Here is a 17,364-nt window from a genome sequence, read left to right as displayed (position 1 = left end):
CACATTTACTGTTCCAGAAAAATTCTTTGTATCTAATATGAAACCCCACATTAGCTACCAGCATGAGATTATCACCCTCAGTTCAATTAGCTGAACAACGTCATCAACTACGGAAGTCAGGCTGAGAGATATTAAGTGTATCGTGAACAATTCTTCTCCCACCCATCTCTTTAGCTGATCATAAGAAGAAAAACATTTTCAATTAGAAGTTTTTTTTTTTTGTTTCAACTTTTTAATACTAATGTAATTATAAAATGCATAATGTAGGTGCTGACCTATGTTTCTTTAAGCTCTGTAAGAAACCTGTCATCTCTGCATATCCACTGATGCGCTTTGTGTTTCTTCTGTCAAGTGAGCATGGCACTCCTCTGCCTTACAGGGACTTCTGAAGCTTAATTCATTAATATCTAAGATCTCTTGAGACAAGACAGTACAGCAGGGCTAAAATTTTAAAGGGGAAATTAGACAGACAGGAACTAATTATAACTTTTTGCCACCAGTGGAAGTTATAGCTTCTATTTAAGATACCTTTGAAAGATGTAAAACGCAAGGATTCCCTGTATTTCCACCTCTTAATATGGATTTGAGCACCGCTGTGGTAGAAAGCCAGAGGTTACTGACAGACAGTACTCACCACAGCGACATGATCCCAGTTCCTGCTGTACTAGCTCCAGTTTTGTTTGGCACTGGAAGCATCGGCGTCTACTCTTCTGTTTGGATCGACTGGTTTCTTCAGGCCTGTCATTACTGTCATCCAGTAGCCGTGGCCGTTTCACAGGAGAAGCCTCACTCTCCGACTGTGAATCTGTTGTATTCACAAATATTTTAGGAAAAACATTAGAACTTCCTCGCTGAGGCATCCCTTCGGGCAGATTGAAGGTATATTGCTTTCAGCTGGGGTCACCACCAAGCAGCTTGATACTTCCCATTCTATCGCATGCATACATTTTCTGAACAATCACCATCAGCATCAAGTAAGGGACAAATTATTTTTGTTCCCTGTAAGAACCTCTCCTTGTTGACAATACCGAACAGAAAGTGAACTGATTAACTTCCTTCCAGCCATGGCTAGGTTGCATACAGATGCATGTAGAGTAGCAACCATCCTAAACAATCGCAGGCTTCATTTGTCATCTCATTTAGTTTCTCCTATGTGCCTTCGTTCTCCCTCTACAAACAAACTGAACTAGGCTTCTGATGAAAAACAATCAAAAGCAGATTCGACCTATTTCCTCCCTGGGCAGAAGGAAGATTTTTAAGGCACAGCATGTAAACTGTCTCTCTTATGACTGAAGGCATTACATGAAAGCACCATACCATGCTTCCCCCTCTTTCCACATGGATAACAATTTAAATGTAAATTAGTATACACCAACAATACAAATGAAGACCAACCTGTACATGCATGCTCTAAATCCAAAGTGCCAGCCATTTTGAAAGAATTAGTCAGAATACCATTTGCATTAAAAACTTAATCTATATATTCTGCTTGTAAGAAAATAGTTATGGAAAACATCCTTCTCTGCGAAGACACAAATCAAGAGGTGCTGCTTTAATTAAAAACAAACAAATCAGTGATCCGTGCTGGTATTTTGTTGTGGGTCAGAGTTGCCACACGGGTGCTAACAAAGAGTTCAAGGTATGCTGCTACCACTCTCAAATTTAGCCTTTAACCTAAGAAAGGCCCTTTTAAAGCACGTTTCTTTAAGAAGTTAAAGTTCAGGAATGTGATTACTCCAGGCAACACAGGGCTGCTTTTTTCTTTCTTATATATAAAATTATTATTTTATTTTTTTTCCAAACAATGTACAGTGTTTTGGCTGGGGTTCTATAGTCCTGAAGGAAAAGTGCAGTATTGGCTAGAACCTGCAATGCCCAGACCTTATTTTTGTGGCATATTGGAGGCAGTGGATTTCAGCAGATCTGCTGCTCTGCAGTCTGAGTCAGGTCAGGTCGGACAGGCATTTCCCCTCCCAAGGCTGTGCAGAGCTGACTCAAGTCCGTATTTCTTTTTAATAGAAACTGAGAATAATTTTAATCCCAACTGTACTAAAAGTTACATTGTCTGTAGTAGTGTTGCAAGGAGACCAATTGCTGAAAGCCATTGCTGCAATGGGTCAGCATTCCAGCGCAAGATGGTGATCAAGGAAAAAAACAAAGCAGTAGTTCATTTAAACCTGTTTTTAAAGGAAAGTAATCTACAAATAACACAGTAACTTTGTCTTTCCGTCAGGGCTCTACCCTATCAAACTTGTTTTTGCCTTTATTTCAGATTTCTGTCGCATGGTGTCCTGTGATTACGGAAGAGATGTCTGCTTTGTGTTATCTGTCCTGGCTTATCCATGAACATTTTTCAGAATTTGAAGTGCTTTCCTTAAGGCTAACTTGAATACCTCTTGCAAAGTACGTTCCAATGCAGGAGCTGAGAAAGACAGTAATTTTCCAGGTATCACTCTGCAGAAATAACTGCTGTGGCTAAAACACTGCCCATATCCTTGTTATTTCAATGATTTTATCTGGTCCACTGCTTACGCACTTCTACCAAACCAAGTATCTACTGCAGCTGGACCAGGAACACCTGCTAGCCTCTCCCTCTCCAGGGTACGCTCCATTAACTTTCCCTGGTTCCTCACATGCAATAGAAACTAACTCACTTTTCTTACCTGTGTTTCAGATCTCAAGTATTTTTACAGTTGTTGGAATCCAATGTTACAGCCATTATAAATATGCAACTTGCCTCACTTGGGTCTTCTTTCTTTCTGTCATACTGCTATGACATGCTGAAAATGTGCCTGGTTTTTCAATACATACAAACTCCCCACATCTCACATTTCACAGAAAAGTGAGCAGCTTTCTCTGCACTGTATACAGGTGATAAGTTTTTATTAAGCTGCAATAATTCTATCTGATGTATGTCTCAATATAGCCTTCTTTTTGATCACTGTCATAGATTACAGCTTACACCTTACAAAATACATTTATGTGGGCTAAACTAACATTCAGTACCTAACTTATTCCACCTCTGCATGCCTGGCTGTGCAGGAACGCTGACAATGAAAAGTAGCACCTAATGAATTAACACATTTATGGAACAACTGGTCCTGGCTTTAATTAAATCTCTGCAGAAGATGATTTAAGAGAGAGTTCCTCTGAATAGACTGCAGAGATCCCGACTCACACTCTGAGGCAGCCATCCTATCGTATATAAACTATTTTCCGAGTGCCTAGGGAAGTGGGCTAGCTTTGAATGTAGCAGGGTGCACCTTTCAATACACAACTCATACACTGTCACTGAGCTGAGAGGCAGGGTTCAGGAAAACGCTGCCACAGCCCACCCCCTTGCCAAAGGTGGGGAGCTACACAGTTTGTAGTTAATTCATCACTCAGGGAAACAGATATGATGCTATTTTGAAATAGGTGCCTCCCACACTGCTCTCCTTTTGGAAGCACACGCCGATCTCGTACTTCTCAAAAGTGTATTTTGCATTCTGTACTGAGTCCATGGAAAACACGGTGCTGTGCCTGTTATAAGTCCAAATATGGAATTCATGTATGTGAGCCAACCAGTGCCTAATCAGTTAATGAAGTCATGTGCCTTAATGAGAAAAATAGCTACCTCAAGTCATGCTAGTAGCCCTTTAATTACAATATTCAATTATACATTTCCTGTTAATTGGCAATGACTAATTGAATATTAACAGAAGTTGACTAATATGATAGAAATGAAAGATTACATATCTAATTTTTAAATGTGCATCTGAGCTAACACTGAGCTAACTTAGCCTAACTCTCAGGGACAGCTCCAGCAGTCCCGCTACCGACTGCACAACGCCCTCAACGCACAAGCTAATACTCACTGCAAAATGGACCAATACATGTGCATACATCTTCTTATGGGTAGGTACAAGGAGCGAAGAGAAAGCACAGAGCAGAAATCAGAACTTTTAGTGTGCTTTTCCTTGCACATCACATTGCCTTTCACAATACTGACGCAAACAATACTGGATGCAAAATACAGCTTCCAGCACCTGCAATCTTGCAACACGAGATTTCAGAGAGCTAATGGATAATGGCAATTATCATTCCCAGCTTTACTACCTGGACTGCAGAAAAAAATAGGAACAGGATAAAGTGCTGCAACTAGAGTTAAGAGTAGACTCTCAGTATAAACTATTAAGCAATCAAAAATGGCTAAGGAAGAGGATTCTTTCAGTCAGTGACGGTTTTCCTTAGAAGGCTGATTCGAGAAACAAGAATTACCTCTTCCTCTGCTTTTAAGAAACATTTTCCACGTTCAACTTGCATTTTAGGCTTACACCTAAACCAACAAATCCTCTGAGATAAAAAAGGGATGCTTTCCTTTTACCTCCAATTGTCAAAAATTGTAACTTTTTTTTTTTTTCTGAAGAGAAACAACAATAGACATAAGAAATTTCACAAAGAAATTTCTCAGCTAAAGTAACTGCCATCATCACTTCCCTGTTGCAACTTTAATTTTGGAGTCAAGAAATAAGGATTATTATTCTAATCTATGTCCGAGGATGCAGGTATGTCTCATTATGGTGTTTTTTATTGAGCTCCCATTTGAAATACGAGGATGAATTCATCTGAGCAAGATTTAAACTGGAGGCTTGACTAGAAATGATGAGTACCGTTCTTAGAAATTGTGTTGTGCCTTGGACAGCAGCTCACATTTGCTCCTCACTGTCACTGTTCTTGTCTTTATTATTCATGTTCCCCCTCAAAATCTTCCAAATAAATTGTGTTACAACTGTCAGAGCCAAATCCCAGTATCTTTCAATCTCCTGTCAAGGTGGAGCGTGCGGGCTGCATGCCCCTGGCTTCGCTAACAATCACGGTGGCTCTTTCATGGCATTTTGGGGAGAGGTGGGGAGCTGTAAGCCCAGCAGAGACATGTGCACAGAAAAGGTAACAGGCAGGAAGAAAGAGATGGGAGACTAGTAAGGGAAAAAGAAGCCCTCCTCTGTTGCTGCTTGCTTCAAGAATGAAATGAATCTGTTTCATCTCTGGTTTGATGACAGCTTTTGAGGCACTCAATCACGTTTTCTTCTTTTCATAAAGAACCCGTCACACTGACAGACTGACATTTATGATCTTGACTGCCTGTCCAAACACCAGTAACAGCAATAATTAATGAACCCTCCAACATCACTGCCATCTACTCTGAAACCATTTTAAAAGGAGCTTGAGCTGTTAAAACCCCTGTCCATGAAGAACCTCACACAGTCACAGCCAATAACCACGTAACAGGGATTAACTTAAGTTTGAGCAATGTCTTGTCTCCAGTTTCTTGCCCCCCCCCCCCTCTTTTCTTCTTCATTATTCCATTTTTAGATGAGGGATTATTTAATTCCCCGGCATGTTGACTATGCATTAGAAATTTAATCTAGAGGAAACTGCATCTTTACAAATCTTTCCTATTACATTTACCAGAATCATTATTTAAAATCATCTCCTCTACTTCAAATGAACCTAAAATTAACACAGTTACTCCAAAACACATTTGCTTGTTGACTATTAATGAAGACAGAGAAATTCAAGATTAACATCTTCCGAGCAGTTTGCCAGCGATGACCCCAACAATTCCTCCCCATTGCTGTTTCATGCTGTGAAAACACTTATTTTGAAACTCTGGTATTTACATCGAGATGAGCATCTTGTTCCCTTGTGCAATCAAGGCTGCACGTCGGAGCTGTGTCACAAACCGAAGCGTACACCTCTCTGGAAGCACTCACAAGGAATCTGTTGTGTGAATTCACCTCAGCTTTTCTTAAAACACTGCAGACAGATGTCTCAAATACTCACATAGGCCCTTCAGGAACGTTTAACCACACAACCTCTTTTCTACCATCACTGCAGTACCTTTAGCATCCCCATTTCACTCATTTCCCCCCCCCCCACGTAGAGTTTAAAAGCAGTTACGATGATGTAAAGCTCATTTGTCCCATCACGAGGTGGAGTCAAGAGGCTATAGGATACCCCCTACGGAAGTCAAGTCCTACCAACCCCTTCTGTGCCTCAGGAGGCTCCCAGTGAAATCACACTGAAGACTGTAAGTAACCCCCAAAAGCTGCTTTACAGAAACTATGATTTCCATGCCAATTAACAAAACCAGTCAACACCAGTTGTTTCCTACAGCCCTAATGAGCAAAACCTACCAACCACCCTACAGCAATTAAACCAACAACTTTAAACCTTGCTCTTTGAGATACACAATGGAAAGAGTTCCTGTAAGACATTCCACATCTGAAATATCACTGATGTTCTTCAGACTCTGCTAGCAAAACTCCCCTTCCCGCCTCCCTCTGCCAAAACATTAATTTTAGTAACTATCCATTTACACATAAAGCATTTTATTTTTATTTTTTAAACTGTAGGGTAGGATCCAGCACTGGGACAGGTTGCCCAGAGGGGTTGTGGATGCTCCATCCTCAGAGGTGATCAAAGTCTGACTAGACATGGTGCCTAGCTTGCTGTAGGTGACCCTGCTCTCAGTGAGGACTACATGATCTCCATAGGCCCCTTCCACCCTCAGTTATCCTGTAATTATGTAATTTCTGGATGGAAAGATGAATATATATATATATATATATATATATATATATATATATTGCACTAATATATAAATATATGCACTAACTCCTTCTCAGCTCTCTTGCATTTTTTCCTCCAAGCCTGTGTTGTTGGTACTACCATCAGTCAAAAGGAAGCATGCTGTAACTGCAGGGTAACTTAATGAGGCTATTAACTGCCATCTCTAATGAAACGGAAGAGACTAATCTGGTAACTTAGATGAACAAAACGCAAGTTGAAAATAGCATGACAGACAGTGAACTACATAGGATACTGCATGCATTTTATGCAAGTTATAATTAGAGTGAGAAAATGCATATTATTCTTTCTTGTCAAGAAATTTCATAATTGCTAAATTAAGCAAGAAGTGAATTAGTTTTCATCTCGTATTTAGGCTCCTGTACTACATCTGCCACATGGTTAAATTCTTGCCTTACTCCATTCCCTATACACTCTCAGATGTCAGCATGGCTTCAGTTAATGGAAAATGCTAATTTATTTCTTAAGCGTTTTTACTAATACACCCATTAATTCAAACAAGTGCAGTATTTGAATGGACTCGGGCACCCGCGCTGTCCAGTTCCTTTGATGGATTAGCACAGTGCATTTTTCAAGTCATTGGAACAGTTTGTAAGGCACTGGCCACCCATATTGCTGCTGAGAAGAGGAAGGATCTTGCTCATTTAAAGACCTAGGCCAATGGGGGTCATTCCCTGAGTCACGTCAAAGAGTGAGGTCTGTAAACTTCTGGAGCCCACAACATCAGAGCAGTTTGTGCAGGCTGAAGAGGCTAGCCTGTCCTGCTGAGCACTCAGCCTGCTTGCTGCCCATTTCTCCTGCTGGGAGCGTAAACATGTGAAGAAAATGTTTATATTTCATGCATTTTAAATAACGTATTTTAGCAATTTAGGGTTAGGGCTGGGAGAGGGACAATGACAGATTCTGGTGACGTTGAACTCTGAATCATAAGAACGGGATTATAAAATGAAGGAATAATGAACAAGTATAGAGAGCTAAGTGGAAAAACAGAACCACAAAAAAAAAGGAAGAAAAAAGCTACAACACGCAACGAAAAAGTTATGAAAGCAAATCAAACATCCCAGGCATTCCAGAGCACCTGAAGCCTACTTTCTAGTATCCAAATATGCATATTTACATATATGAATACATTTGTGCAAATGTACAAATAAGCTTACACTGGCTCTGGTAAAATGGGAAATTCAAAAGCTGTTTTGTTTTTGCTGACTTAATTGAGAGCCCTCTTATGCTTTGTGAAGTTCTCTAAAATTGGATTAACATGAATAGGTAATGCTATAAATATTGCAGATTTGCTAGTCGATTCAAGAGCGCATAAATAAGCAGTGCTGCTCTGCTTCAAAATACTAGTAGTATACTCCAGCTATGTCCTCATCAATCAAACGGTACACAGTATTCAGGAAAGTAATTCTTCAAACTAATAGCCTAAACCCCGTTCTATATAGAAACTACTTGCTCTGTTATTTTTCACTCATACACCGAGTTTTTCTGAGCGCACCCTTCCCCCATTGGCATAATGAGGGTTTTCCAAGGCTAAGACACCGATTCAGAAGAGGAATTGTAAAGAACTCTTGCCTGCTAGCAGTGAAAAAATATGTATTTTCAATATTTATCTTTCAAAAAAACCTTATTTGTCATTAACTGCAGAAGCTGGGTGGTGCCAATAGCAACCGAAATTTTGCGATGAGAGACTATCATTCCAAGGACTTTGTCTGACTAATGTTAAGAAAAATACCTGAAAGCTCTTGTATTTTGATAAGTACTTTACCGAATGCATTAACTGTGAATTCTGAGAAGTACAGTTTATCTACCTGCAAGTTTGTTTTCAATTCAGTTATTTTAAACAAAACATAAAAAGCAGTTTATATTTGGATTGTTATTTTTCCTAGCAATTCCATGGGGAAAACACAACCTGTCCTGGCACAGAATACAGTTTCTGCACACCTTATTGCTGTCTCCGATACACCAGAAGTCAGGCTTTTATGGGAAACTCTTACTGTTTAGAAAGGGGATATCTGGGAGCATCTACACTAACCTGAAGACCAGATCTCCACAAAGAGGGATGTAGAACAGATCAACAGCCATAAGAAGATGCAACACTACATGCCCTGGTATCCTGTCTTGTGTCTTACACCTAGCTCGTTTTCAACCTTCTTTTGCCCCAGGATGCTGGTCTCCTCAGTTACTCCCTGAAGTTTCTGTTATGGATAATAATTTGGAACTGGAATAGGAAAATTAAGCAACTTATTTGCATAACAACCAGTGAACATAAAAAGAATGAAAGAAAATTCTCATTTTGTGTTAAGATACATACTTTCCCCTGTTCATGCTTAGCATAATTCCAAGAGACTAAAACTACTTCCATATAATTTTAAGGTCCTCATGAAAATTAATTTCTAAACAGAAAATAGTGAAACCGTGTACTTGAAGCTCTCTGATGCTCACTGAAATCAGTAGTTAGCAAATTTAAGTGGCCATGTGCTTTTAAATATGTGTTGGGCCAGTTAGTTAATGCTGAACTGGTTGAACAAGCCTTGAGTGCAATAAAATACCAAAAGAAAAATTATCAAAGCTCTCTGTCTCATTTGCTCAAGCCCACCAATAAGAAAGTCGTCTTCTGGATCTGAACAGATCAGATCGAGGTGCTGCTTACTAACTGCAACACACTGGGGTGGGAACAGCTCGGTTCTTCAGGTTGGCAGGAGCAGAGGCCCTTGCAGGTTCTGAAGTCAGCGATTGCCATAGTTCTCTGCAGCATTCTCCCTATCGTCTGGTCACTGGGCAAACCCAAAGGGGAATAAAGCAAACCCCATCTCCTACAGTCCTGTTCCAACAGATATTCTTACCAGGTTTTAAGATGGGGTTATAGGTGGGAAATGCAGGACATAGGACCCCAACTCCTCTGTCCCTAAAATGAACGCAAATGCAGGTTATTTGAAGTTTTCAGCTGTGATTTTGTTATTTGGGGATGATGGCTTTCTAACAGTCTGTGGGTGGATGCTGGCAATGCAAAAAAGAATTAAGAGCTGCTGGGATCATAAAGCCAAATAAGCTTATTTGTATATTCTCTAATAATAAATACTAACCAGCTGTCAAAGGTCAGTTAAACTGATCACAGAGAGGTCATGATAGTTTAGAAAACTAATCATGGCCTGAAACTACCAAAAATGGATATAAAAGTTTGTTTCATTTTATTCAATATATATATATATATATAAAGAATAAAGTTAACTACTGTTTCAACAGATCCTAGGACAAATCCTTTGTCACAACTCTGCAAGACTTTAATACAAACATGTACTCTTATCTAGATTTTAAAAGGTAAAAATCTTGAAAACCTACAGCTTGGTAGTTGACAAGCATATCGCCCACCAAACTGAAAACCACCTATCAGACCCAGTGGGTCCCCCAGCCCAGCCTCCTGCTTTAAGCAGGGTAACCCTAAAACCCAGGTCAGGTTGCTGAGAGGCTTGCACAGTCCCTGCTTAACAAACTCATCAAAAGATACACATTTCACAGCCTTCATAGGTGCCTGTTCCAGGGCTAATGAGAGGGCAAAACCCTCTTTCCTTCATCTGTCAGCTATGCTCTTCCTAACACAGCTGATCTTATTCTCCCATCTTCTGGTACTGCCCTTAATTTGGCATTTGAAATCATTTTCCTATTGGCTTACAAATTAATGTGAACTCCTTCCAGGAGATCAGCCTGTCCTCTCGACTTATGCACATTATCCTCAAAGTTGTTCGACTTCCAATGCAGCTTTCTATTTTCATACCCCAAATTCCATTACGAAAACAGATGAAAAATTTGAATCAGAGCAGCAAAAAGAGATTAAGACAAGCGAAAGATGAGGAATGGACTTAGAAGTAATCAAAAAAGCTGAACACAGGTTATTTTGTGAAGTAGAAGTGAAAAAGGAAGGTTCGAGTATGTACCTAAAGAGCACGAAGAATATAAGAGGATAAATTTGCGTGATTTAAGAGAATAAATAAGGGCAGCAAAGTATCTGGAAGACCTTCTCCATTAAGATGCTGGATCTGAAAAATTTCAGTCTGACTCTGAATGAACTGACAGCATGGGACAGCTATCAAATAGTTGGAGTTGCAGAGAAGGATGTACCTCACCATCTGCTGAAATGTTATACAGGCCAGGAGACCTTTTGTTCTTTTCCTGATAAAGGTTTGAATTATTATTTTTTAATTTTATAGTATTGAAGTGCTTTTCTTCCACTCCTCACAGGGGAGAAAAAGCTAGTTTCTCATCAGCTATACACCCCTGTATAATCCAAACCTACTTAAATCAGTACACTTTTCTGCCACTTAAACCAGTATGCACCAAATCTCACCTTCTGCACAAGGCCCCTGAATATAAAGCTATGCTGACAGACCACCCAATGGCAAAGTAGCAATCCTTTGTTTCCAAGTTGTTTTTTTTTTTTTTTTTTTTTGTCTTCATAAAGGATGCACCACTGACATGGATATCACATTTGACTGCCCTATGTGCTCATAAGAACATTCATTTGTTTTGGTACAACTTTGGGCAATACAATGGAACAAAATGGCAAATGTTATTAAGTATATTATTAAGTTATTAAGTTATTATCGTATTCATCTACTTATCCTGTTCTAAAACAGTAGTTTTATTTTCTTTTTAAGACCTGTGTTAGCCTGTCATAAATGACTTTAACAGAAAGATTAGAAAAAGGGGATTATTCCCAAAGTAGGAATTACTAGCACATTTATAAACATCCTCAAAACATTGCCTGTGGGTATTTCTAATCCCTTCTATATAGCATATGAAATAGTGCTTCCACAGCCACGTTACATTTGTTGTCAAGTTGACCACTTCAACTGTCTGGCATCCTCACTTTATGCACAATGCATAGGAGGAAAGGTGCACCTAGGAACCAGTATGTGTGAAAGTTAATTTCAAATAAATACCAACCATGATCAGAATGGGTTTCTATTTGTCTTAGCTTAGTGTATTTTGACATAGGCAGATGTAAGTATTCCTGTCCTAAATTCTTAACATGACAGAAAAATAATCTATTTATTTTATCCTGGGTTTACTGAATAGACAAGGATAGAAACCAGTGTTTTCACACGCTGCCATCATACTGCTACACACCTTTTCATTTCTGAATGTTGTATTTTTCCCACTACTATAGACAAAAATTCTGTTCAGAAGTAAACGGCATGAGTGATTAATGTATGAACTATGAAGATGCTTGCAAAACTTCTCTTTAGATTAAAGCAAGTACAGGCTAAATTTCAAGGCATTTTTTTTCTCTGTGGCTTTGTAAAGAGATGATTTAGATGTCTAGCACAGAAATGTGCTAGACACTGTGATAGATAAAAGATCATGAAAGACTTTTCTGTGAATATTACCAATTACTGTGTGCTAACAAGCTCTTAAAAACCTTCCCAGGAACTGCTGAAGTTTTTATAACTCATAGGCAAGGATCATCACACCTACAGCTGACTCGTAACAAACTTTTTGATATGTTGACCCCAAACCCATCTCTTCAGACTCTCCAATGAGAGACACTTGGTTATGATAAATTTAGTCTAAAAATGCACAGGAGGTTTTCAGTGCAAAAGACAACCATATCCATAATGAAAGGAAAGACGACCGTATCATAATGAATGAGGGTGATTTTGTAAAACTGAACACTGTGATACTGAGAATAAATCCTACAACTGCAGCGAGTCTTTAAAGTTGTTTACAGATGTGACTACTATGATCCTTACCATTAGGCACATTTTAATCTACAATAATCATAATCATCAGTTTGAGAAGGCTCTCGGATAGCCACTACTGGAAACTGATGCAAAGCGTGCGTGCAAAAAACACCAAACTCGTCCGAGCAGCAGGGGAAACCAACGTGTCTATCCAGATGCATATGGAAGCGCAGAACAGATAATACAACACATCACAGAAATAGGTAATAAGATGAGATAGTAAAAACCCATCAACATACATCATCTGATCATGGTATAGTGTCATTTCCCAGCCTCTATTAGCTCTTGCTGCATCAGTGCAAGTCCCAGACACTTTATCCTGTTTATAATTGCTGATGAGCAGTAATAAGGCCTCCATGCCTCAGCTCCTGTCCGTTCCACTTCAGTGCCCACCTATTAGGTTATAACTTTTATTTACAGCCTTGCTTGATGCGGTGTTCTATTAGTACAGCTGGAAACTGAGCATGGGAAAAAAAAGAGCATCTCTAATGGGCACTATTATTGCCAGGGCTGGGTGATTTATAATGGTTTTTGAAGGCTGTTCTATCATTACTTTCCTCTTGGTGTGAGAGCTCTAAGAAGGTTGGATTTCTAACACTGTGTCCTCCAAAAGTCAAACGCTGAAGAATACCTTTGAAGTCCCTACAAGCAACAATAACAAAATAACTCTAAGTTGTTTTAACGTTATAAACTCTGTTCACTAATCTTTCGTACAGTCTTTGCAAAGGCACTTACGCACATCAGAGGAATAAAAAAAAACTGGTTAGTGGTAGACCACGTCTTTTTGTCTTTACTCAACACATGCGGATTAAGAAAACGATCACACAAAAGTAATGGTTTCTTGGAGTCCGCTGTGGCTAAAAATTTGTGGGATTTGTATTTCTGGAGCCTGCCCTTTCTGTAACTCCTAAAAGGCTGTCTTGATAGTCAAGGTTCAGCCTCAGAGTGTCAGTATGTGAACATCAATAAACCTGAAACTCCAAAAAAGGACCGTGCATCTGCTTAACTGCTTTGCTGAAGAACCCTTTGCATCTTCTAGACTCAAACTTTAAACTAGAGAAGACACAGAGCATATGGGAGATCATACACAAAATAAATACCACCATACTCATCTAGGACGGATATCCTCATAAAATGTAAGCTCTCTGCACATATATCTACGCAGAGTATTACAGATACATGTTTCTCAAGAACCACCACTGAGAAATAAAGTATTTAAAAACTCACCAACTTTATGGATATAATCTATGGATTGACTGTATCATTACTGCATTTTAAGTCTGCTTCTATTACTCTCTCTACCACACAATTAAAAATTAACTGAGCGCACTCAAACAGTTCCAGTGACTTTTTCCAGGTTTCTTTAAGCTGCATGAAAATGTTTTAAAATCCGGCTCTCTTGAATTGCATATTCAATCATCTTTAGGTTCCACAGCAGAAAAAGAAGAGTAATATGCTACTTAGTACTGCACTTTCACAACACAGGCACCCAATATAAATGGGATCTGGATGCCCTACTGACTAGAGCAAGCCTCAGAGTATCTGCCATCAATCAGAACATTACTAAACTATTAAGAAACAAATCAAAATACATAAAAAGCTATATGCCATGCCACAGTCCCATCTTTTTCCCTACAAAACCTTCAGACCACTGGTTCTCCGAAACCTTCAAGGCATAATCCAAACTAATGATTGCAAGTCCTTACTCATTCTTTTCATTATAATCCTTGTCCTATGGGCACACTTCGGAATATAAATACTTTTTACCACAGCAGTGACTCTGGCAAAGAGGAGGGAAAAAACACCCACCACTATTTGGTGTCACAATACAATTTTTTATCTGAACAGCTCCTCCAGCACGCAAGCTGACAAGTGCATGAGGTAAAAACTGTTTTTCGTAAAAGAACTTCTCCTGAGTCTTGACAGATTTATTGTTTTGATCTTTCTTCAATGGTTATATTAATGCTAATAAAATATGAAAGGTTTATGCCTTCCTTAATATCCTCCTGATGGGAACCTGCATGCAACATATGTAGGTCAAATTTCTAATTTTCTGTCTCAAATGCTGATATATGGCAGACTTCAGGGAAAAACTATGCTTGAAGGGAAAAAATTACACAGATGAATTCCACCAAAACATTCTTTCTTCAAAGCACTCTAGAGCAGAAGAAATGTTGAATTCTTACTGAAGAGAGGTTTCTATGTAATATGTGGTGTTGAAAAACATTGCTCATATTCACCTAAATAATATCCTAGGAAAGGAGACTACACTGAAGTGAATGTAGTGTGAAATACTGACCTACATAGTCTGCTTCCTAAGCCTGAAGATATCATAACATTTCTGGCAAGTATGTTATAGCCAATGTTTTCCTGTCAATTCCCATATTTATCTCGATTCTCAAATGCAGACTTTGCAAAGATATTTATTTCTTTTCCAAATGGCACTGAAAACTTTGCTGAAAACACAAGCTCTGAAGAAAAGTGGCACTCCTGTTAACAGGTTTATTAGTGTAGGGGACTACAAACAAAATATGCAAATTACCGAGCATATAGTGAAAAAAAATGGGGAAAAATGATACAATATGAAGCCACTAGAATTAGTAGACTGAAGATTAAACTTGTGGCATCAAATTAAAGATCTCCTTATTTTCTTGTTAAACACATCAGATGATTAACATACAGGCATGTAGGATAGCAAATATTAGCATAAACTAAAAATAAGAGAACTACTGAGCGAAGTTAGCCAACCATTTAATGGCTACTTTTCAACATGTCTAGTAGTTTCAATGGCTTTACTCTCAGGAGCTTTTACCGTCCTGTATGGCACCACAAACAGTGGATTTTTTCTTTTTGCTAATCACATTTTTTATTTTTAATATTCACATAGTGCTCTTAGTTTTCAATATGTATAACATCAACGAAAGCTTTTAAAATACCCTGCAATGAAAATCAGAGTTAAATGCTACAACCACTAACACAAAGAATACACAATTTAGTAACACCATTGTGATGCAGATTCATTTGCAAGGGAAACAGTGGCAAACACCCCTCGTTGTTTAGGTATGCTTCCATATCTACATGAAAAAGAATCCACAGTCTTCATATTCTGGAGAAGCTGAATCCAGCACCTTCCAGGGCCAAACGTATAAAGTTCTTTGATAAACAGTCTTTACAACATTGCCACAGATTATCCTGCATCATTTGAGAGCTCTGCACCTTCAGCAAGCTTCTCTTAAACTTCCTTCACTGAAGACCAAGCAAGCTAATACCACGCACACATAGAATAACCACAGTTCAGTCAAATGTATAGTAGCTTGAAACAATTTTTGATAGAATGACCTTAGAGGAAATTTACCTTAAAACTCCTGAAAGAGCAAGAGTCCTTAATCAAACGGGCAGACATTTCCTTTCTGCATTCAATCCAGCTAAATTAGTATTTTAATGCAAATATAGGCAAAACCTATTTTGGAAACACAGACTGCTAGAACATTAACACTACCTAGATGCCTGTCAGTGCCTCTCCACAGGAGATTATGGCTTTCCAAAACAGTGTTGGTGGAAAGGATCGTAGGAGTTCTCCTTAACCCACTGAAAAACCAAAGCCTGAAAAACATCTGAGCCAACACAGATAGTTTGGTTGCCTGCCTGAAAGTGCTGGTATGATTCTTTATGACAGATCTGCTGCAGAAGCAGCACCTTCAGCCTTGCAATGATCTAACATATCACTAGCTCTGAGAGAGATCATCTAATCTATAGCCTCCATGTAGAAATAAACATCACCAAAAAGACCCAAAGCAGGTAAAATTTAGTCTTGCTTAAAGTAAACATCACCTGTCTCTACTGCATCTTCAATTAGAAAACTCGAAGAAGTTTCCTCCTTTGATACTTCACATTTAATGCAGGGATTTCCAGAATATTACAAAAATCATTACACTTAAATCAAACTAATTACTTATGTGTTTCTTAGGTCTACAAAGGTTAACTGGAAACATAGTGCACTTAGGGAATTACTTTTGACCAGACTCTCTCATGGACCATCTGCCATACACATCCTTTTATGTTCATACACATTTTTCTGACAGCAAATCGAAAACGTTTATTTTTATTTGACATTCTCCAGGTACAGTTGCTACCCTTGATCATTAAACTATATATGTACAGCCACATGTTACGCGAAACCCAACTTGTCAACCCCCACAAAACACGTACCTGAGTCGCAAGATCTTTTGGTTGGTGTGGTTAATGAGGCATGAGCTGTACCTGTGCATGGCCCACCTGAAAACAGAGAGGATTGTAAGTCTCTTAAATACCACCTATATTTAACACTTAAAACCACATCACAATTATACTTAGGAATGTAGAAAAAACTTAGGAGGACTTGTCTTTGGAATGCACATATAGAAGTATTCTACTATTCTCAGTATCTCCTTCCCACCCAAGTCTGAATACATCTTCAGCTGAAAAAAAAAAACAGATGAGAAGTGGGGGAGAAGAGACAATTTATGTTATTACTTCACAAATATTTTAAGAGACAGTTTTAGGAAAATATACATCGTAATTGCAATTTTTCCATCATTGACAAAAGGTGCTGGTTATGTTGGAACAAAGCTAAAAACTTATCTAACCAACCCACAACTAACACACTGGAGGAACTGATCACTTCCCTTATGTCAACAGAAATCCTGTCACTGTCTCCAGTCAGATAATGACTTTGCCTCTTATCTTGTTCTCATTACGTTTTCAAAGTGTGGCACAAGCATATGCTAATGACCTCTTTCCATGCTGAAGTTTTTTGTTGAACTCTGGACTCTTGCCCACTCATCTGGTATCTACTTGGTAGTAAATTGCTTTCTGGCTTTCTTCTCAACATGCATCATCATTGAAGAGTTCTCCAGAGATCTTGTTAAAATAGCAACCAATTCAGTGTATTCAGCAACTTGCAGCAGTAATAAATAAATAAAAATAAAACCTACACAGTGAAGCCAAGACAACC

General features: G+C 38.7%; 1 protein-coding gene across 1 annotated transcript in view; it reads right to left on the bottom strand.

Annotated features, from left to right (window-relative positions):
* ZFAND3 (zinc finger AN1-type containing 3) overlaps positions 1-17,364 on the bottom strand; it is a 134,266-nt gene that overhangs the window by 16,900 nt on the left and 100,002 nt on the right. The window contains exons 5-6 of the mRNA XM_032185198.1: positions 16,581-16,646; positions 635-805 (exon numbers count right to left, since the gene is read on the bottom strand). Of these exons, the coding sequence (XP_032041089.1) occupies positions 635-805; positions 16,581-16,646 (237 nt within the window). The remainder of the gene's footprint in view (positions 1-634; positions 806-16,580; positions 16,647-17,364) is intronic.

Source organism: Aythya fuligula, chromosome 3, assembly GCF_009819795.1.
Source record: "Aythya fuligula isolate bAytFul2 chromosome 3, bAytFul2.pri, whole genome shotgun sequence".
Taxonomy (NCBI): domain Eukaryota; kingdom Metazoa; phylum Chordata; class Aves; order Anseriformes; family Anatidae; genus Aythya; species Aythya fuligula.
Note: the sequence above shows the minus strand (reverse complement) of the source record. Positions and strands in the feature narration are given on the sequence as shown.